We start from the raw sequence: 22,315 nt of genomic DNA, 5'->3' as shown, positions 1-22,315 counted from the left end.
TGGATGAAATAACAGCTCTTGAATCTTTTCAGGTTGCTCTTCGTTCCAAATACGGCATTTTTCCTTGTTAACATACCCATTTTCCCAGAAGTAGGTCCCATCGCTGAACAAAACTTGGCTCGAAAACGTCGGATCCTCTTGGAACTTTTCAAGAGCCCATAGAGCGAAGCGATATCGCCTGGGAAGGTCGAGCGGTTTCAGTTCTTGCACAAGCTGTATTTGTACGCTTTCAATTTAAATGTAAAATGTGTTTCTTCGTCTTTCCGAACGTAAGTCCGAGTTGCTTATCAAAGAAAGACAATTGAAAAAAGTAGCTCTACTTGGATTAACCGTTATATCTTTTTGACTGTATATATATATACATAAGAAATAATAAATAATTTGAATAAATGATTACCATTTCGCTTAGTGCACAAAGCAGTGAGTTGTTAGTCGACTATGGCTTGTGGATTAATCATAAATTCGAATACGAAAATTTGTATACTAATCTATCCGTTCTACCGAAACTGAGCTTCTTCGCCGAACAAATTCTGCTTGTGAAAACCTAACCGAATCTCATCATTATTTCGGTAATAAATATCCTTGAATTGCAGCCGTTATTCCGGCGAAAGTCTGTTCATTAAAAATGGCAGACAAAACTGGGTATAAATCAGGTAACAATAGTTAAAAGCATCAAATCCGAAAAAAGTATTGTCTCAATGAAAACTACACGTCTAAAAAACACCCTTTATTTACTACTATACATTTGCTTGAGAGTGGAAATGAAAAGGCAAACCCTCTATTTTTGCCATACTCAATGACAATAAAAAGATAAACGGCCGGAGGCATGTTATTGATAAATGCTTTAAGAGAAATGATAATTATTTACAACAATTGGAAGAGAAGCATCTTCAGTATGCTGCAGGACTTGAAGAACAATGCACAATTGCTGATAGCCAACGCACGGCGAAATATAACACAAGCTTCGAAAATAGTTAAAATGCGCTATTTCAAAGAATTCTTACTATTGCTGAGTGCAGCGTTTATTTGCTATCCGGCGTTTGTCAACATGCATGTTGCGATAAAGGCTGGCAATTTCGAAACGGATCTTGGTCACCTCGACACTAGTGAAAAATCAGACGCGGGCGTCGCAGGTAAACTAAACTGCATAAAAGTTTTTTTAGTCAAACACTAATATCATACACATCTCTCCTAGCTGCTGAATTCGATATTTTAATGTCGCCGATTGACTGTACCGAGGGAGTTACTGATTTTGCCGATGTCACAATCGCTGCGCTGCAAGAAAATGAGAGCTTTGAGGTGTCCGGCCGGCAAGCGCCAAATTGTTGGCAAACTTTAGATGCAGTTCTGTTCCCGCTCGGAATGTTTGTCGTGCTAATGCTGATGTTACTCTTCGCTCACCGTTTTTGGTGACGTTCCGCACAACGATGCGGGTGGAAGTGGGAAGGTGAGCATACACTTATTTATTTTCGTTTTCTTCACATTCGAGAATAGTAGTCGAAAATACATATTGGGTAGTCGAAAAAGTCTTTTCGTATTTCTAATCAAACTGCAACTTATTTTTTTATATTTATAATGAACTTTAATGAACCAAATATGTACCATTTTGATCAACCACTTTTGCCGTTTTTCCGCTAGAGACATTATTCCATCAGTGTCAAACTTTTCTGGTTTCTCGTCGAAAAACTGGGATAAGTAATTTTCACAGGTTTCTCTTGAAGCCAACTTTACTTCATTAAGGGAGTTTGCATTGACGGAAACATAGGATAGTCCGATGGTGCAAGGTCAGGGCTATATGATGGATGCATCAAAACTTCCCAGACAAGATCTCCCAATTTTTGACGATCATCAAAGATGTGTGTGGTCTAGCGTTGTCCTGATGGAAGGCGAAGCTCTTTCCGTTGATCAGTTCGATTGCTTGCTTCAATCCCATCAGTTGTTGAGAGTAAAATGTATACTCAATTGTTCGACCAGGCTGGAGCAGCTCATAGTGGATGACTCCTTTCCAATCCCACCAAACACTCAGCATAACGTTTTGAAGCGTTGATTCTGGCTTTGCGACGATTTGTTGAGCTTAACCACGCTTGGACCACCATTTTTTTTCTAACATTATTGTCGTATTTGATCCACTTTTCGTCTTCTCGTACTATTCACTGCAGAAATGGTTCGATTTCATTTCGTTTCAGCAAAGAATCGCATATGTTAATTCGATCTATTAAATTCTTCATAGATAATTAATGTGGTACCCAGACATCGAGCTTTTTTTTCTAGCCAGTTTTTTTTAAATGGTTCAAAACCGTTTGATGATGAATTCTAAGTTTCTTAGCGATGTGATGGCTGCTTATGTGACGGACCTGGTCAATCTTTTCCATAATTTCATCGACGTTTTCAATGATAGGTCGACCAGAGTGAGATACATCTATCATATCGAAATTTCCAAATCGGTAGCGAGCGAACCATTGTTGTGCTACACGATGTATTCAGCATCGTCTCCGTAAACTTCACATATTTCACTAAACACGAAAAGACATTTTCCACTACCCAATATTCATGAATTGTTGTTGTGGTAGACAAATTAGTCTCGCAACGTGAATTTCATCCCAAGAAACTGCTCATTTGTAAGAACCGCCTATATTGGACCACAATAGCATATATCTTCCAAACAAACTATACGATCGGAATCAAGTACTTGTATGGACAACTCTTTCATTTGACAAGATATTTGCGTAAAAATTGTTCATAATCAGAGTTCATAAGTTCTTGTAAGACATTTATGGTATTCTGCTTCGGTGCAACCGAAGTTTTTTCTTGTTTATTGTTTTTTATTTAATTAAATTTTTTATGTCTTTTATTTTTAGCTAAATCAGTAAGACTTTCTACAGCACATTCATCGATTCATGTCACATATTGTTAAACCACTACTTATATATAAATATATAATCCCTCTTGATAATAAAATAAAATATAAGTTAGTAATTACAATTATAATAAATTGCAATATTTTTTAGACACAATTATAATTAAGTTTCAAAACTAATTTATTGTAAATTTTTTTAATTTTAACCATAATCTGAGGCAACACTGGCTGTCGCATATTTTATTCTTCAACATATTGCGAATGCTTCTTCGCTATTGGCCGGTAGTGCCGCTGACATCGCGCACAACCTCGCTGTTTGATATTGAAGTGTAGGATTTTTCAACTGATTTCATACTTCAAAACTTAAAGTGAGATCTCATCAGCGTTCATACAAAAAAAGCGCTCAAAAGTAGTGAGCACGAGCTACAAAATCTACGCTCGCTTCACAAGCATCTTTTAGCTATACTTATAATCGTTTGTTTAAGAAATTTTTGTCTTCGGTTGGGTTAGATGGCTGATCAACGATCGCACGTGGACTAGTGTATGTAGTCCTCTGTAAAGCCATAGAAAATATGGCTCGGAATTGCTGATTGGCAAAACGCTTAGAGCCAATACAAATTATCAAAGGCGCTTAATTTCAACACCCGCCAGTTCGGCGGGATGTCGGAAGGTATACGCTCACAAGTGTTTAAGTCTTGACCTCCTAAATACGAGACAGTTAAAAAGAAGTGTTTAATTGTTTCGCAAGTATTGATGGTGGCCCAGCGTTCGAAAAGCTTCCGCGAAGTCCAGCTTTCCAGCAGTAGAACACAAGAGAATGTGGGAGCATCGACCCGCTCCCATTCTAACGATAGTGATTTTAGGGTGCCTTTCCTTGCTAGCCCATTAGCTTTGCAATTACCTGCGATTTCGCTATGGTCTGGGACTCATACCAGTCTTATCACAATGACACTCGATGCTATTGATAGCGAGGTTAAGCGCCCTTCGACCAACCCTGAAAGCACTGCAAATGAGTTCAATTCTAGTATCGCCGCTCTGCTGTCTGAGTGAATAGTCTACCTTGATGACTGCAATCTCAGCTTGGAAGATACTGCAATAATCAGGAAGTGTAAAACTGGAGTTGACGCTATATCCGTCAGAGTTCGGTTTGGCGACTGCATGATCTATGTGATCTGGTATGCAGTCAAAGTTTGTGAGGAGATCCGACTGTTCAGATACGCGTTCCTTTAAGAACCTCATTTTCTGAGTCTAGTAGGCACTGTCGCGGCCATAAACAATCCGGCGATGTTCACGAGCATTACATATGTTCAAAGTTGCGTTAAGTGCCATGGTTTGAGTGGATCCTAGTGCATCACACATGCTAATGAGCGCAGCCCGTTGAACGTTCTCGAGTTTCTTTGCAAGTGTTGTCTTTTCAAAAGCCCTCTACCACAAAATGATTCCATAGAACATAATGGGGTCGAATATGGTGTTATAGAGCCAGAGGACCACTTTCGGTAAGAGGCTTCACCTCTTGCCAATGGCTCCTCTACAGCATTATAGGGCATTATAGGGCTTTTTTTCTCTCTCTTCGATATTCGGCTTCCATGAAAGCTTCTTCCCGAATGAGCTCTAAATATTTCACCGTATTTGTCGATGGCAGGCGGATGTCTCCCAGTAGCGGCGACGGTGCCACCGGGATCTTATATTTTCTAGTAAATAAAACCATCTCGGTTTTACTTTATCATTTACGATACTAAGGAAAAGAAATTCGGTATCTGCCACTGCTCTCATTTAATATATAGTATAACTCATATAAATAAAGTTGTCTTGTAAATTTTTATTGCTGTTGTTTTTTATTTTGTAAATGTAATTTTACCATAGAATATAATTGCACAATAAATATTTGTAAATAAAATTCACATACGAGTAGCTTAAACACAGCTGTATTTTTCAGCTGGTGGATATACATAAGAGATATTTCCGGAACATTATAAACATAAATGATCTACTAAAAAGGCACTGACGATGCCTTGATGCTCAAATAAACACAGCCAACATGAACGCAGCGAATATCAAGCCATCAATAGTCTTGCGAAATGATTGCGCAGCGCCGTCAGTTTTCGGAGAGTATACGCAGGTATATATTTTCGGTGCAACAGAACCTTTGTATTCAATTCGTTTGCCTAATTCTATGCAACGAGAAAACTGTGGCTCCAGGCAATTACTTTCCTTTGACCCACATATTTCAAAGCAATCAGCGCTAGAACTTTCCTTCCAACAATCACACGTGTCGGTGCACTTATCCAAGTCGATTGGCTGCAACAGAGCGTCCATTTCGTCCCCAATAGTAGTGTCACTCAACAGCTCAACTTCCTCAGTGCCGTTCAGCCACACAAAGCTTTCAGTGGTGGCAGATATTGCTGTGGTGGTTTCAACCGTACTTGTTGTAGTATCGTCCATTGCAGCAACTGTGGTCATATCACTCGTTGTGATTGTCGTACATTCGGCTGTGTCTCCAATAACTGACAATTCCTCGCCCTCGGGACAGACGCACTTCGCTGGTGCTGCGCAATAGCCACCTTTGCAGCCAGAGCAGTACGGCGAGCAGATGTGCAGCTGTGTTGTGTTTGATGATTGCACATAACCCTCATTACAGCTGCACTGATCGGGTGCAATGCAAACACCATTTACACATTCCGGCCAACACATGGGTGCACATATGTTAGAAATGCCCTCACCAGGCATAGGTTTATACTTCTCTCGACAGAGACAAAGCTCCGGCGCGACGCAGTCTGCATTGATGCAGGGCTTACTGCAAATGGGTTCGCATTTACCAGAGTCGTCTGCGGAGAGTTGATAGCCGTCATTACATGCGCAAACTTCGACATCCACACAGCGCCCATTCAGACATCCCTTGGTGCAAGTGGGATCGCACACACCTTGCGCGCCCATGAGGTAGCCCGTCTGACAGATGCACATTTCGGGTCCCACGCAATTGCCATGCGCGCAACCGTTGGAGCAAACCGGTTGACAGTAGAGCTGTTTTGGATCTGAGCTGGCGTTTGTACTCTTCACATGCTCATAGCCGGGAAAGCACTCACATACGTCCGGCGCCACACATTTTCCATTCAGTTCGCAATTCTGCGTGCATTGTGCTTGACAGTATTGACGATGTTGGGGCGGATGAAGCAATTCATAACCCGACGCGCATTCGCACACATTCGGACTAACGCAACTAGCATGTTGTGGGCATTTATCCACACACACTGGCACACATTCGCCATTACTACTCATCTGAGTCTCTTCGTCAGCGGTTGGCATAGTGTAACCCTCCAAACAACGGCATTCCTCTGGCGCAAAGCACTCACTGTTCGCGGGACAGCCTACATTGCAGACAGGAAAACACCACTCGCCGCTGCTTACGGTGGTCTCATCTGCTTCAATTGTGGAGTTTGAATGTAATTTGTAGCCAGTGCGACAAGCACATTGATTTGGCGATTGGCAGTACATATTCAAGCCGCAACCGTATTGGCATTCTGGCACACATTCTTTTAAGTCTTCATTTAATTTATAACCCTCTACGCAGCTACAAGAATCTGGGGCTGTACAAATCGCATGTTCAGGACAGCGCTCTTGGCAAATGGGTTCACATATGCCATCCCAGCGTCGTCTTTCATATCCCGAATCGCATGTGCAAGTCTCGGGTTGTGTACAAGTACTATGCGACTGACAGCCTGCAGTGCACTTCGGCTCGCAGACAATGTCTCTAGGAATAGACGTGGTGGAAGTGTAACCATAATCGCAAGTGCATTTGTTGACATCGGTGCATCGACTGTTGGCAGGGCAGTTAGGCACGCAAGCGGACACGCATTGGTTGTTCCTCATAACGTAACCAGCACAGCAATACCTTTCAGTTCTTGTTACATATTTATACTAAAAGTATAAGAAATTATTAATTATTAAATAGTTTATATGTGGAAAGTATCTTAAAATCAATGATGAGTAAAATAAACATGAAAAACCATATATACGAATATATAGTATATATATATATATATAACATACTATATATATACAATATTTAACGGCTTTCTAGCCGTTAGTCTGCTTTGAACAGACTCTATGACCTCCCTCGCAAAAGTATTGTGTTATGTGGATTTTTTTAGCATTTTTCGATCGTGTACCGACGTGGGAGGCCCCGCAGTATCATACTACTTACTGAGTCGCCTGAATGCCACAGGACAACAATGCTCAAGGCTCACATCAAAAACCTCCTAATAAACTGTGTCTGTAGCGTCACAAGTTGTTTTATGAGTTATAAAGTGGTCTTTCACTCATTTCTAATTTACATTTGATGAAATATTACTGATTTTACTTAACTGATCATTTCACGTACACATATGTATATTTACTTACTTTGTAATCCCAAGTCTGTGCATATCTGGTTCTTTGCACAGTGAGTCCTAACCAATTCGAAGTTAAATAAGTTTGAATGTACTCTCTAGGTTCATTATAATATACTTTATCTCTTCGTAATTTGGTGCACCACTGACTGGTAGTCAAATCTATAACGGTTAAAAGAACACTTAACGAAATAAGCATCTTTAAAAGCATCCTGCTCTGAAGCTCCTTCTTCTATTTTTGCTCCGTCCAACAATAATTCAGCTCAAATTCCCAAAGTGAACTGGATTGAATTAAAGCAAAACGATTGATTGAAGTAATGCTTTGAATTTGAATGAAACCTAAAATCGCAAATATGTAATCGTTTCTGAATTCCATAATGCGATTTGTTGAAATTATATTTTTATTGTGTCATATTAATATGTGTATGAGTATTACATATACAATTTTATCGCAAGCATTAATTGAATTACACCACTAATTCCATATCCAACTTAAAATGATGTAAGCCAGCGCGAAGTTCGAGCGAAACCGAAATATATCTACATATATAGAAAGTATTCGATACTATAAATATATTACAAAAAATGTGAATAGTCTACTTAATATGTAGACACCGCCAAGGCTATCTTGCTGGGAATCCAAAATATCTGCTCTAGAGTCAATTTTACTAAAAAAATTAGTAAATTAATCATATTGAGACAAAGACATGCAACCAATGGTCGTTCACATCAATCAACTTTCTCCAATTCAGGCACGATTAAGTCTTTAATCTTGGCTCTATAGTCTTCTCCATGGACTGAAACATTATGGCGGGCTCTTTTATTGAAGGAACATGAACCAATATTTCACTTTGTCCATAGAGCACACTGAACAGTGTATTTTTTGGATTTAACTGTGCCTCGCAAATAGCTTGTAGATTATCAAAATTTTGTTTATTAACGTACCCAAACCCGTATTGTCTCATTGAAAAAAAGTCTAAAGAAACTCCCGTTATTTTTAAGAAAGCAAAAATAAGAGAATGTTGTAATCCGCATTAATGCATGCTTTGCATCGTTCACATTCTAACTCCTCACATATAGATATTTAAGCAAGCCCAAGCTAGTTGATAATATAAGTATAGCATATATGTACATATGTATAAAAAAAGTCTGCTTAGCTAACGGCAGTAGCTTGTGACAATTTCATAATTTTAATTTAATGCAGTGCTAACTTTTCAAAATAAAAACAATGATTCATGAGGGATGACTATAATAAGATTTAGATCCCAAGATGTTTAGAACAATTCTTACTCGTATACCCTCACACCACACTGCAGAGAGAGCACAACTCAGGTGGTGGGTTTAAATGTAGTACTATAACTAAGAGAGACACCTTTTTAAAAGTGTAGACGCGGCCCCGCCACTAGCAGGTTTTTCAATAAGTTTTGTCTTTCGATAAGAGAGGGCGTTGCTACTAGCCCAATTTGTTAATTCATTCTTTACTTACAAGCCATTTAGTGTCGCTGTATCACAGTATATTTTTGCAATGGAAAAAAATGAATATCGTGCAGTGATAAAATTCTTATTTCTGGAAGGTGTAGCACCAAAAGAAATTCACGAATGAATGTTAAATGTGTATAATGATTGTTCAACTACAATTAGAGCAGTAAAAAGATGGGTTGCTGATTTTAAACGTAGTCATACAAGCCTTTTAGACAATCCACGTGAATTACGTCCAAAAAGCGCATCAACACCAGAAATCATCGCCAAAATACAGGATATGGTTTTGGAAGATCATCGATTGAATGAGAGGGATTTAGTAGAGGCTCTACACATCTCAATAGGCAGTGTGAGCCATATGAACAAAAATACGTTCCAAAGCGATTTTCTCAGCCACATTTGGAGCGTTTTACAAAGGATAAAGTGGATTTTGTGCGTCGATTCATCACTACGGATGAGACTTGGCACTATCACAATGATCCTGAATCAAACCAAGCGGCTGAAGGATGGTGTGAGTCTGGTTGTTTGGCTTCGAAACGAGTTCGTGTCCGGAAGTCGCGGAAGTAAGTTATGGCATCAGTTTTTTGGGTTGCGAGAGGAATTTTGTTTGTGGATTATTTTCAAACTGGTAAAACAATTAATTCTGTACTCAGCCAATACTAGTTTAGTTAGTATTATATCATAACTGTTGTTTGACATCAGTATGTTACAGTGCAAAAATTGTCCTCTAACCACGCCAACTTCCGACATAACACCATTATAAACTATAACAGAAAGGATACACTATAGCACTTAAGATATATCAAGCATTAATGAAAATATCGAAATAAAATAAATTATAAAGAGTGGCTTAATTTGTTTTAAGGGTTTGTAACCATTAGTGGTCAAAACCCAACCATACATTTTAGAGAGTCATATTTTGCTCAGTGCGCTATGAGGTTTGCTCTCAATTAATCGACTGGTTATTAGTTGGTTGGCGCCACGATTGTTTCTTAGCTACATCTCGCTTAACCTCTAACTTGACTTCGTTTGATCATTAGCTTGACTTCGCTTGACCCCTAACTTGCCCCGGGTTGGCCAATAGGTTGATCCAGCTTCATATTGGCTAAGATCTAGCTTGATCGCTAACATGAACTAGCTTGAAACGGTACATGATCTTCTTTGAACACTTACTTGACCGTGCTTAGGTGTCCGAAATAACAGTTGTAGGTTTTTAAGGTGTACAAACACTACCAATAAGGGTACAAAATGCGCCTATGTTTATATTTTTTAAATAATACGGCGGTGTAGTAAGCTTCTTACTTTTTATGAGTTTTAACTGTGCATAAAGCTCTGAATGGAATTATTAAACTATTTTATTTCTTGTTGATCTTGTTACTCTAAAACTAGCTTAGCTAGCTTCTTACTCACTTTGCCTTCGTGCATTATCGAAACTTGTTTATTGCCACAAGTGATAAATGGCGCCCAGCAAACGTAGTTCTCGTTTTTTATAAAACATATATTTATACTAACAAAACTATGTATATAAGGGAGGGTCGATTTACAGGGAGCCAAAAAAAATAAAAAGTCACGAATGCGGGAAATGTTCTATGTATCATTATGAACAACTTTGCTTTACTAAGGGACTATAGTAAACCCAAACCGGATTCTAACTAGCGATCTTAAGGCGATTTTATCCATAGATGGGCGTAATCGGACCACTGCCACGCCCAGTGTCGCAACTGAGCACTAAATTGGGACATAAAGCTGTAATTTGGTTTGGAGGATCGCAGTAGCAAGATGCACCTATGGAAAACATTTCTGAAAAAGTGGGCGTGGCCCCACCCTCGAATAAGTTTAATGTACATATCTCCTAAACGACTTAAGCTACAACAACCAAATTTGCTGAGTTCAAATTTGTTTAAGAACTTCTACCGACATTGCGAAAATGGATGAAATCGGAAGATAACCCCGCTCACTCCCCATTTAACGATACTGTTAAAAACTACTAAAAACGTGAAAAATCAATAACTAGTCACTTTTTGGTGAAATCCCATGTCTCAGAACCCGAAAAATCAATTTGAACAAAATTTAGTAGATGGCATTCTTTTTACATTTTTATATCACATTGTGAAAATGAACGAAATCGGACAACAACCATGCCAACTTTCTATATAGTACCATTTTAAATTCCACTTGATTCTCTTACTTTCCAGTACACAAACCAAACCAACCACAAGCAATTAATATAACGGAATAAAACTTTGCACGAATAATGTCTTTAGTGTGTGCCTCCTTTTCCAATAAAAACTGTTCAAGCCCCTAGGTACCGAATGTTTAGACCCCGGGACACATAGTTGACTTTTGATCGAGAATGTCGGTCAACGTGTGATAAGTATAACTGAAATTAAGGGGTAGTCCTTCTCGTATAATGGTACATCTGTATGTCAAAAATGTGTTGAATCGGACAAATACTTCCCCTAGCTCCCATATACCTAATATAAAGATTTTCGAAATTCCGGGTTACTTTCGGCCAATATGTGAGTTATCTCAATGAAAATAAGAGAGTGTTTTACATTTAACAGTGGATCTTTGTGCCTAAACTAGAAAAATTTGAGCGAAAACTTGGCCTAGCCCCTATATAACTAATATCAGGATTTTCGAATATCCGGTTGACTTTACTCTAAGATTGGTTTTATACTTTAAAGTATTTCCCTGGCTTTAATTCTTGCAAGTTGCAAGAGTATAAAATGTTCGGATGCAATTAATTTTAGTGTAGCTTAAACACAGCTGATGGATATAAGTTAGCTCGATATTACATAATATAATCTTCTGTTCCAGCTTAATATAATTGATTGGTTTACTTTTATCTCATTAATGATTTTTAGCAGATCACGATGTCTTGATGCTCAAACAAACACAGCCAACATGAACGCAGCGAATATCAAGCCATCAATAGTCTTGCGCAATGATTGCGCAGCGCCGTCAGTTTTCGGAGAGTATACGCAGGTATATATTTTCGGTGCAACAGAACCTTTGTATTCAATTCGTTTGCCTAATTCTATGCAACGAGAAAACTGTGGCTCCAGGCAATTACTTTCCTTTGACCCACATATTTCAAAGCAATCAGCGCTAGAACTTTCCTTCCAACAATCACACGTGTCGGTGCACTTATCCAAGTCGATTGGCTGCAACAGAGCGTCCATTTCGTCCCCAATAGTAGTGTCACTCAACAGCTCAACTTCCTCAGTGCCGTTCAGCCACACAAAGCTTTCAGTGGTGGCAGATATTGCTGTGGTGGTTTCAACCGTACTTGTTGTAGTATCGTCCATTGCAGCAACTGTGGCCATATTACTCGTTGTGATTGTCGTACATTCGGATGTGTCTCCAATAACTGACAATTCCTCGCCCTCGGGACAGACGCACTTCGCTGGTGCTGCGCAATAGCCACCTATGCAGCCAGAGCAGTACGGCGAGCAGATGTGCAGCTGTGTTGTGTTTGATGATTGCACATAACCCTCATTACAGCTACACTGATCGGGTGCAAGCAAACACCATTTACACATTCCGGCCAACACATGGGTGTACATATGTTAGAGGTGCCCTCACTAGGTATAGGTTTATACTTCTCTCGACAGAGACAAAGCTCCGGCGCGACGCAGTCTGCATTGATGCAGGGTTTACTGCAAATGGGTTCGCATTTACCAGAGTCGTCTGCGGAGAGTTGATAGCCGTCATTACATGCGCAAACTTCGACGTCCACACAGCGCCCATTCAGACATCCCTTGGTGCAAGTGGGATCGCACACACCTTGCGCGCCCATCAGCTAGCCTGGCTGACAGATACACATTTCGGGTCCCACGCAATCGCCATGCTCGCAACCGTTGGAGCAAACCGGTTGACAGTAGAGCTGTTTTGGATCTGAGCTGGCATTTGTACTCTTCACATGCTCATAGCCGGGAAAGCACTCACATACGTCCGGCGCCACACATTTGCCATTCAGATCGCAATTCTGCGTGCATTGTGCTTGACAGTATTGACGATGTTGGGGCGGATGAAGCAATTCATAACCCGACGCGCATTCGCACACATTCGGACTAACGCAACTAGCATGTTGTGGGCATTTATCCACACACACTGGCACACATTCGCTATTACTACTCATCTGAGTCTCTTCGTCTGCGGTCAGCATAGTGTAACCCTCCAAACAACGGCATTCCTCTGGCGCAAAGCACTCACTGTTCGCGGGACAGCCTACATCACTGCTTCACCTGTAGCGTTTGAATATAGTTTGTAGCCAGTGCGACAACCACATTGATTAGGCGATTGGCAGTACATATTCAAGCCGCAACCGTATTGGCATTCTGGCACACATTCTTTTAAGTCTTCATTTAATTTATAACCCTCTACGCAGCTACAAGTATCTGGCGCTGTACAAATCGCATGTTCAGAACAGTGCTCTTGGCAGACGGGTTCACATATGCCATCCCAGCGTCTTTCATATCCCGAATCGCATGTGCAAGTCTCGGGTTGTGTACAAGTACTATGCGACTGACAGCCTGCAGTGCACTTCGGCTCGCAGACAATGTCTCTAGGAATAGACGTGGTGGAAGTGTAACCATAATCGCAAGTGCATTTGTTGACATCGGTGCATCGACTGTTGGCAGGGCAGTTAGGCACGCAAGCGGACACGCATTGGTTGTTCCTCATAACGTAACCAGCACAGCAATACCTTTCAGTTCTTGTTACATATTTACACAAGAAGTATAAGAAGTTATTAATTATTAAACGGTCTATATGTGGAAAGTATCTTGAATTCAATGATGAGTAAAAAAAAACATGAAAAACCATATATAATGAATATATAGTATGTATATTTATACAATATTTATCGGCTTTCTAGCCGTTAGTCTGCTTTGAACAGACTCTATGACCTCCCTCGCAAAAGTATTGTGTTATGTGGATTTTTTTAGCATTTTTCGATCGTGTACCGACGTGGGAGGCCCCGCAGTATCTTACTACTTACTGAGTCGCCTGAATGCCACAGCATCACATCAAAAAGCTCCTAATAAACTGTGTATGTTGCGTCACAAGTTATTTTATGAGTTATAAAGTGGTCTTTCACTCATTTCTAATTTACATTTGATGAAATATTACTGATTTTACTTCACTGATCTTTTCACGTACGCATTATATATTTCATCGGTTGATATTGAATTATTTTATTATATACTTACTTTGTAATCCCAAGTCTGTGCATATCTGGTTCTTTGCACAGTGAGTCCTAACCAATTCGAAGTTAAATAAGTTTGAATGTACTCTCTAGGTTCATTATAATATACTTTATCTCTTCGTAATTTGGTGCACCACTGACTGGTAGTCAAATCTATAACGGTTAAAAGAACACTTAACGAAATAAGCATCTTTAAAAGCATCCTGCTCTGAAGCTCCTTCTTCTATTTTTGCTCCGTCCAACAATAATTCAGCTCAAATTCCCAAAGTGAACTGGATTGAATTAAAGCAAAACGATTGACTGAAGTAATGCTTTTGGAAACTTAAAATCGCAAATATGTAATCTATTTTGAATTCCACAATGCGATTTGTTGAAATTTTATTTTTATTGTGTCATATTAAAATGTGTACGAGTAGTACATATAAAATATTTAAAATTTTTATCGCAACTTGAATTGTGTTACACCACTAATTCCATATTCCACTTAAAAAAATGTAATCCAGCGCCAAGTTCCAGCGAAGAGGAAATACATATATTGAAAACTGAACTTAAGCTAGTTATAATACCCTTCACTAATACAAAACATTTCTTACAAGAACTTGATCCGTCAGTTTGTATGGAAGCTTTATGCTATTAGTGAAACAATTTTGACAATTTCTTCATTATTGCCTTGTACTATAACCCATGCAAAATGCCTTGAATATATCTCGAGCTTATGGTCCGATACCGGCGGTTCCCACAAATCAGTAAGTAACTCCTTGATCTGCAGACATAGGGCCATGGCTAAATTGAAGTATATTTATTATTACCACTAAGATAAAAGCTTTATACTCTTAAGGAAGATCTTGCTGGAATATAAAAATCAAATTACATAAAATAGCACAAAAATATAAACTTCAAAGACTACAGTATAATACATACTATATATACAAATGCAGTACTTCTTAGCAGGCGGCAATAAGAAGAGAATGCTATAAAATTCCGCATTTCATTGTTCACATTCTAACTCCTTACATACAGACATTTAAGCAAGCTCAAGCTAGTTCATAATATTCGTACAATATTTGCGTACATATGTATATACATATCTACATATGTATAAAGTCTGCTGACGGCATGCGGCATGCGCCATTTTCATAATTTTAATCTATGCACCGTTAACTTTTAAGAACAAAAGCAATGATTCATGAGGGATGACTATAATATTTTTGATCCTCAGATGTTTAGAACAATTCTCATACCCTCACACCATTTTTTCTCAAACCTTTCAGAGGTGGAAATAAAAAGATAAACAGAATTTGAGAGAAGTTACCAAGACCAGTAAACTGAAAATGTGAAGGGGACTACATATATCTGGGATAGTAAAAGAAACTTCTACGAATCTTGACAGGAAAAAGTATGAAAAATTGGTATGTGAATAATTTGAAGCGGACATTATTGCTTTTTTATGCACGTTGTACATCATATCAAGTATAGAAAAGAAATTAGAACCATTTTTTTAACATCCGTTGGAAATATGGTCGATCGAAATATTAAAGTCACCAAAACTGAAAAAAGAAATTTTTATATAGGGTGTCGAAAAGGTATTTTCGCATTTTGTCAATAGATGCCATATATTGTTGGAAAGGTGAGATTTTAAGCTTCATTTAGTCAAAAAAATTAAATGCAGGGAAGTTGACAAAAAGTTACAGCAGTTTAGAAATGAGTGGAAATAATGAAGAAAGTCGCTATAGAAGAATACCACGCAAGCCAGCAATGAAATCTGTGGTTCGCTCGCTTTCGTTCTGGAAATTTCGATGTAAAAGATGCAGCTCGCTCTGGTCGACCTATCGTTGAAAAAGTCGATGAAATTATGGAAAAGATTGACCTGGAAAATAGCATTAGCAGTCATGACATCGCTAAGAAACTTAGCATTCATCATCAAACGTTTTGAACGTTGAAAACATAGCGAACCTTAGAGTTAAGCTACAGCGCCTGGCTTGAGGGATGATTTTTTGTTTGTCAATCACTAACATTTGAGGGGTAAGAGTTGAAAGTAAATTCAAAAAAAAATGTTTGAAGCACCCTAATATTTATATATCTACATATCGCTCATTTGCTGCAAGACCGGCATAAGTCAAAAAAATCGATTTGCCAGAAAACGCGTTAAAAGTTTTCAACTGACTCCAACCTTACACGGAAGACAGGAATCATATTCTCTTCTCAAGCGGAGCATATAAGAGGTATTCATATGAATTTTTCACTCAACATGAAGTATGATATAACGAACAATTCTGCATCCTTAACTCAAAAATCACGTTTTTTGAGTTATGACGACGTTGCAGCAAATGAGCGATATGTATATAATTAAAAATGAATCGTCAAAATGTATGTACGCTCATAACTCAATAACGCCTGGACCAATTTGGCCAATTCTTTTTCTTAAATGTTCGCTGAAGTTCAAAGAAGGTTTTTACGGCGAGAAAAATTCGAATAATTTCCGGAAAACACCTAAAAACAGCCCTTTTCTTTTCCCCATATAAACGTTACAATAAAAATGAATGTTTGGTTGTTAGTAAAACTAAGAGAACGGTTGAACCAATCTTGAAATTGAAAGGTTGTTTGTTGTGGATCGGGAAAGGTTTAGAAACAGAATACCTTATACTTTTATTGAGGAGAAGTCGGATAATTGGACAATTCCAAAAAGTATCATTTTCCATACACATTTTTTTCAATTTTTGTTTGTTTTGTTTTTCAATATTGTGATTTGTAAATTATTTGAATTGTTCAATTTTGATCGCTTGCTTTTTTATTCCGGCTATCCAAAGGAAAAATTATTTAAAATTATTCAGTGAAAACTTTATGTGTGTTTCACACAATGTGAACAATTGCATATTGAAATTTGTTACGAAGCCACTAAGAGGTCGCGCTAATATTGGTCGGCGTTCTTTTTGCCATCAACGTATGGCAGCCCAAGGAAAGGCAAGAAGTACTCCCAAAATGCGATGACATACGTGCGGAATTATGGATCGCGGTCAATCAGCTAACGATATCACAGCACGACTTATTAAACAATAGCTGCGATGTTTGATGGTCTTTATCTTGAAGCAACCTATGGTATATACATATGGTGCTGTTAGATGCTGAATGTATTCTGTAGAGTAGCAAAAAAAATGTTTGCCGCACGCACACATTCTTCTTTGGATGCGGATGGTGATTACCCCAGATCAAATTGATGAAACCACTTCAGCGGAAATTCATGATTCAGAGATAGATACAGAATTATACGAAGTGGTGAAAACCAATATGGTTCATGGACCTTGCAAACCTTACAATTCCACTTAGGTTTGTATGTTTGACAATAAATGCACGAAACACTACTCATGTGCTTTTCTTTCGGAAACGGAAATGGGAATGATGGATATTCACTGTATCGGCGTCGCTCACCAGACGACAATGGCAGAACATTAGGCATTTAGAGGTGTAAATATCGGCGTTAACAACACATCGAAGCTGACAACACATGTATCGTACCATATTCACCACTTTTGTCTAATTCACATTCAAAACTCATGTCAATGTTGAATATTGCAGATTGGTGAAATCGATCAAATACGTTTGCAAGTACGTCTCCAAAGAAAGCAACATAGCGGTTATTGTCCTTGAACGATATGAGATCAGCAGTATCGAATGGGTGTGAACTGCAATAAAGCGCTTGTAGGATATTTACTATTGCAATTCATGAAAGTTTTCCGACTGTTGTGCGTCTCGCGGTTCCAAATTGCGTTTCACAGTTGGATCTGTCATTATTACGTTTCACAATCTTCATGCGCCGAAACTGTGTAATGGAACCCGACTGATTATGACGCTGTTATCGAATACAAGGGACAGCCATTTCAGTTCAAACGTATTCAATTTCCAGAGAAAATTGCCTTTGCGTTGACAATGAAATCGGGAAATGCTATGTTTTTCACACGGCCAGATATACGTGGCGTGTTGACGAGTTGGAAACTCATCTTCTCTGTATATTTACGCACCAGAACAGAAATCAAAAAATTATGTTTATTAAGTTGCGCTACATTAAACTACTTCTGAAAATACCCCAACATCGACTATTTTTGCTGCAACCACTTTATCTATATTAACAAAGGAATATTCAATGCCAAACTCCTCACTATTCATGTTCTTAAATTAGAATTCCGCTTTCTTTGAGGTCTGCCATTGACCTGTTCGCGTTTATCACACTTGTGGCACAGAAAAGCGTAACAGAAAATGGATTAAGATGACTCTTTCAAGTGTCGATATGATGTTTTATTCCATGTAATAAAGAAAAGTCTTACCAGGAGGCAAAAATAGATACTTGCAGCTTTGTAATAGTAAAAATAGTTGCTCTGAAACCGATAACTGTCTTCCGATTTGCGCTGCCGCAGACACAGCACTATTACACATGTCACTTTATATATGTATGTATGTTTTTGATATATGCGTTGCCAAAGGAGCACTGCTCTGTTGTTTTCCGAGTTCATTGATTTTTGCGCTCTATTGCCCTCTGCGGCAGCAGATTGTCGCTTTTTGGTTTTTTTTTTTTGCGGCACTCTTTTATTTAAGTGACGCTTCTTCGCGTAGATAAGCCGATAATGATTGCCAACCAACAGTGCTGCGCGCCTACAAATGGCTATCAATAATTTCTATAATTTAACAGATTTGTTCATTCTGGCGACGAGTGCCGACGCGGAAGGCGACTGATCTGCTCAGTAAGCAAGCAAGTGCAAGGAAATCGCCTTGGAACCAACGAGATCACAGCGATTTGTGCAATTTAGTGTTGTTTCTGTGCAAATATTTTTTACGGACTTTCTTGGCTCATGTGATCATTACTGTTAAGTGAGAGAAAACAATGAAATCTCATACAAACTACCAGCTTTTTGTAGGCCTTCTGCTGCTGGCAACATGTGCAACTGCATGTGTCGTAAAAGTGCCGTAAGTTTGTCTTCATTGAAGAATATATACATAAAATTAGGAAAATGAAATATCGAAAGTGGCTTATTTCGACAGACGACTAATTATCGTAAGGAGGCATCGTGTTCCATTATACTAACGGTAACTATAATTTCGAATCGCGCCATGAGATCCACATCATATTCAACGATAAATTTTGGAATACTATTAGTTATTTCTGGACTACTATGAAAGGAATGGATGGGAAATTTTAGTATAATATTTATTTTTGATTTAATTGTGGGACCACTAGGACAGAAGTAATCAAGAAACAAGTACAAACGCTAACTTCGGTTGCAGCGCAACTATATTCTTCAGAAATTCTTAACATTCCTGTAACTGTAATTATTCGATATCGTACATTCCTGGCAATGAGCAAAATGATCAGCTTCTTGGCTTGGAAAGGACGGATGCGAAAGTTCAGTTCGATATCTGAAGGACTAGTTCGTATATATACAAATGAATGAAACGACAGACGGACACGACTATATAGTTAGTTACGCTTATAATTTATATATATATTTCAAAGGGCCTCTGACAAATCCTTTTGGTAAACTTAATATAATCTGTTCAGGGCATAAAAATGATGCAGAGATCACAGGCAGTTCTTTTGGGGCTAATTTCGCATTTTCAAAAACTCATAAAAATCACAACTTCGTTGATTTCGAAAAGACTAATGAGAGCGTAACTTTAGCTACTTACAGATTTCAACCTCTCGAAGATGAGCAAGTTTTACGACACATTTCTTCTGCTATATTCGAAACCATCTAAGAATCTGAAAAAAATTAATTTTCATAGCTACTTTTTCTTCAACCACAGAACGCCCAAAACTCGTGTGTCACTCGTGACCATGCGCAAATATCCGGTGGATGTGAAGTGCACAAATTGTACGCCGACTCAGAATCCCTTGGTACTACGCACAGTCAAAGAGGTGAGCACCAAAAATTATGCGAAACCTTTATTACCAACCCATATTTTCCCCGATTATAGACGTACACGGACATGGAAGAGGTCTGCTGCGAAGGTTATGTTAGGAACGCAAAAACTGGGTAGGTTTTTTAAGAGTGAACTCCATTTTGTGCATATTTAAAGCTCTCTTCTCGCACATAGAGATTGCCTGCCGAACTGCGTGGACTGCAAGGGAGGCAAATGCGTGCGTCCTGATGTATGCCTCTGTGCCGAAGGCTACAACAACCTGAAGAATAGCACCGTCTGTGAGCCGGAATGCAGTGAGCCCTGCATCAATGGACAATGCGTTGAGCCGGAGAAATGTGACTGCAATAAGGGTTATAATTTCATTAATGGGAGTGCCACAGAATGCGAGACGCGGTGTTTGACGGATTGCACCAATGGGCGTTGTGATGCTTCGTATAAATGTACGTGCAATTTCGGCTATGAGCGCAACGAGTTGTTGGGCGTGTGCACGCCTATCTGTGAAGAGCCCTGTGAGAATGGCGTTTGTAAAGCGCCCAATGAGTGCCACTGTCTTAGCGGTTACGAGTTGCGACTGGGCACATTGGGTAAGTGTGAACCGGTGTGTCCGGGTGGCTGCCCCAACGGCTATTGCATCGCACCGAATGTCTGCAAATGTCAGGAGGGCTCCTATAACTTAATCGGACTTGCCTGTGTACCCAACTGCATGGACAAATGCGTAAACGCACACTGTACGGCACCCAACCAGTGTACGTGTCTGGAGGGTTATATCTACCGCAATGATTCGCGCACCGTGTGCGAGCCAACTTGTGCACGTGGCTGCCTGAATGGTTTCTGTAATGAACCGGGCCGCTGTGAGTGTCATCAGGGTTATACGCAGGTGGAGACGCATGTTTGCCAACCGAATTGCGCAAAGGACTGTATCAACGGACACTGCAGCGCGCCCGATACGTGTACCTGCAACGAGGGCTACATCCTTAAGAATGGCTCACTCACAGAATGCGAACCACACTGCCCGCGTGGTTGCAAGAACGGTGAATGTGTTAGTCCAGGTGTGTGCAGCTGCTTGCCGGGATACCAATCGCTGCTCTTTTATCTTTGCATACCGGTGTGTAAGCACTCCTGCGTCCATGGCACATGTACTGCACCGGACACCTGTCGCTGTTTCAGCGGATATCGTCCGAATCCGGAACGGTCCTACGAATGCGAACCAGTTTGTAATTTCGACTGCGGACATGGGCACTGCATTGCTCCGGGTATTTGCCAATGTGAGACAGGTTACACGAAAAAATGGTTGACAGGACGTTGCGAGCCGCATTGCACACAGAAGTGCATCAACAGCATTTGTGCGGCGGGCGGTGTATGCCGTTGCTATGAGGGTTTCCGTTTACGCAAAGGTTCGAACAACATCTGCGATCCCATTTGTCTACCGCAGTGCATCAATAGTAATTGTGTGGAGCCGGACATGTGCGAATGCTGGAGTGGCTATTCGGAGACACGTCATCACAATTACTGTGTCGCACATTGTCGGCCGTCGTGTGAGAATGGCAAGTGTGTGGCGCCCAATAAGTGCCAGTGCAGCGATGGCTATCGTGTGACGAACGCCAGCGAACCACACCGTTGTCAGGCGATCTGCAAAGACACTTGCATAAATGCTGAGTGTCTGCGGCCGGATGAGTGCGTGTGTTTGGAAGGGTATAAGTTCCTCAATGGCAGCCGCACAGAATGTGCGCCGAGATGTGAACAAGACTGCGGTCACGGCAGATGTATTGGACCGAACGCTTGCAGTTGTGATCTCGGTTATCGTCTTAAGCTGAGCAATGACACCGATCTGCCGGTCTGCGTGGCCTATTGTAACGAATGGAATTGTTTGAATGGAAAATGCGATGTAAACGGTATATGTCAATGCATCGAAGGTATGGTATACAACGAGCGACGTGGCGCATGTGTTTCCGGGTTGGGTGCTTTGGAGGAACACATAGCGCTAAGGTAAGTTAGATAATCTAGCTCGACAATTTATGTTTAATTATACGAAATGTTTTTACGTTTAATATTAAAGTGGCGTCTCGGTATCGCGCTGGACTATCGGCACAATGGCATTCTTACTTATCGCCTTATGTGGACTGGCTTTGATATTGGTGCATCGTGAATATGCGCGCAGACGTTTCCGGGAGAAGCACGGCGTGAGGTTGATAGAAAACCCAACGTTCGGCATTGTAATGCCAGGCGCGGGAGAAGAAGATGGCCTCAATGTGCAGGATGGCGAGGAGAGCTAATCGAAGATGTGATAGCAAAGAACCTTTTCGAGTATTTTGTATTTGCACTGAAATAGCTTCGGAAATGTCAATAAAATTCGCTTTTTAGTTTTAAGAAGATTTGTTTTCGAAAATAAATTTACTTAAAACGGTTAAAGGGGACGCATTCTGTTTAAAGAGTACCGCAACTGGATGCATATAGTACCATATCAGATTGATA

The 22,315-nt window shown here is 39.8% G+C and overlaps 2 protein-coding genes across 2 annotated transcripts; one reads left to right on the top strand and one right to left on the bottom strand.

Moving 5' to 3' along the window:
* Positions 1–4,673: 4,673 nt before the first annotated feature.
* Positions 4,674–13,891, bottom strand: LOC126753761 (uncharacterized). The gene is given in 6 exon segments (XM_050465430.1): positions 4,674–6,772; positions 7,256–7,474; positions 11,616–12,247; positions 12,250–12,963; positions 12,966–13,493; positions 13,888–13,891. Coding segments are annotated over 6 exon segments (3,993 nt in total). The 3' UTR covers positions 4,674–4,876.
* Positions 13,892–18,806: 4,915 nt separating this feature from the next.
* Positions 18,807–22,130, top strand: LOC126753627 (tenascin). Its single transcript, XM_050465273.1, has 5 exons — positions 18,807–18,889; positions 19,727–19,838; positions 19,898–19,956; positions 20,018–21,829; positions 21,900–22,130. Exons 1-5 carry the CDS (start codon positions 18,807–18,809, stop codon positions 22,114–22,116), a joined length of 2,283 nt encoding a protein of 760 aa, XP_050321230.1. The 3' UTR covers positions 22,117–22,130.
* The last annotated feature ends 185 nt before the right edge of the window (positions 22,131–22,315 follow it).

This window comes from Bactrocera neohumeralis, chromosome 3 (assembly GCF_024586455.1).
Source record: "Bactrocera neohumeralis isolate Rockhampton chromosome 3, APGP_CSIRO_Bneo_wtdbg2-racon-allhic-juicebox.fasta_v2, whole genome shotgun sequence".
NCBI lineage: Eukaryota > Metazoa > Arthropoda > Insecta > Diptera > Tephritidae > Bactrocera > Bactrocera neohumeralis.
Note: the sequence above shows the minus strand (reverse complement) of the source record. Positions and strands in the feature narration are given on the sequence as shown.

Bases quoted from the DNA above. Each gene is read 5' to 3' on its own strand.
- LOC126753627 (XM_050465273.1), top strand. From the start codon at position 18,807: ATGAAATCTCATACAAACTACCAGCTTTTTGTAGGCCTTCTGCTGCTG. The intron at 18,890-19,726 runs GTAAGTTTGTCT...CTTCAACCACAG, and splicing joins GCATGTGTCGTAAAAGTGCC to AACGCCCAAAACTCGTGTGT. The intron at 21,830-21,899 runs GTAAGTTAGATA...TTAATATTAAAG, and splicing joins GAGGAACACATAGCGCTAAG to TGGCGTCTCGGTATCGCGCT.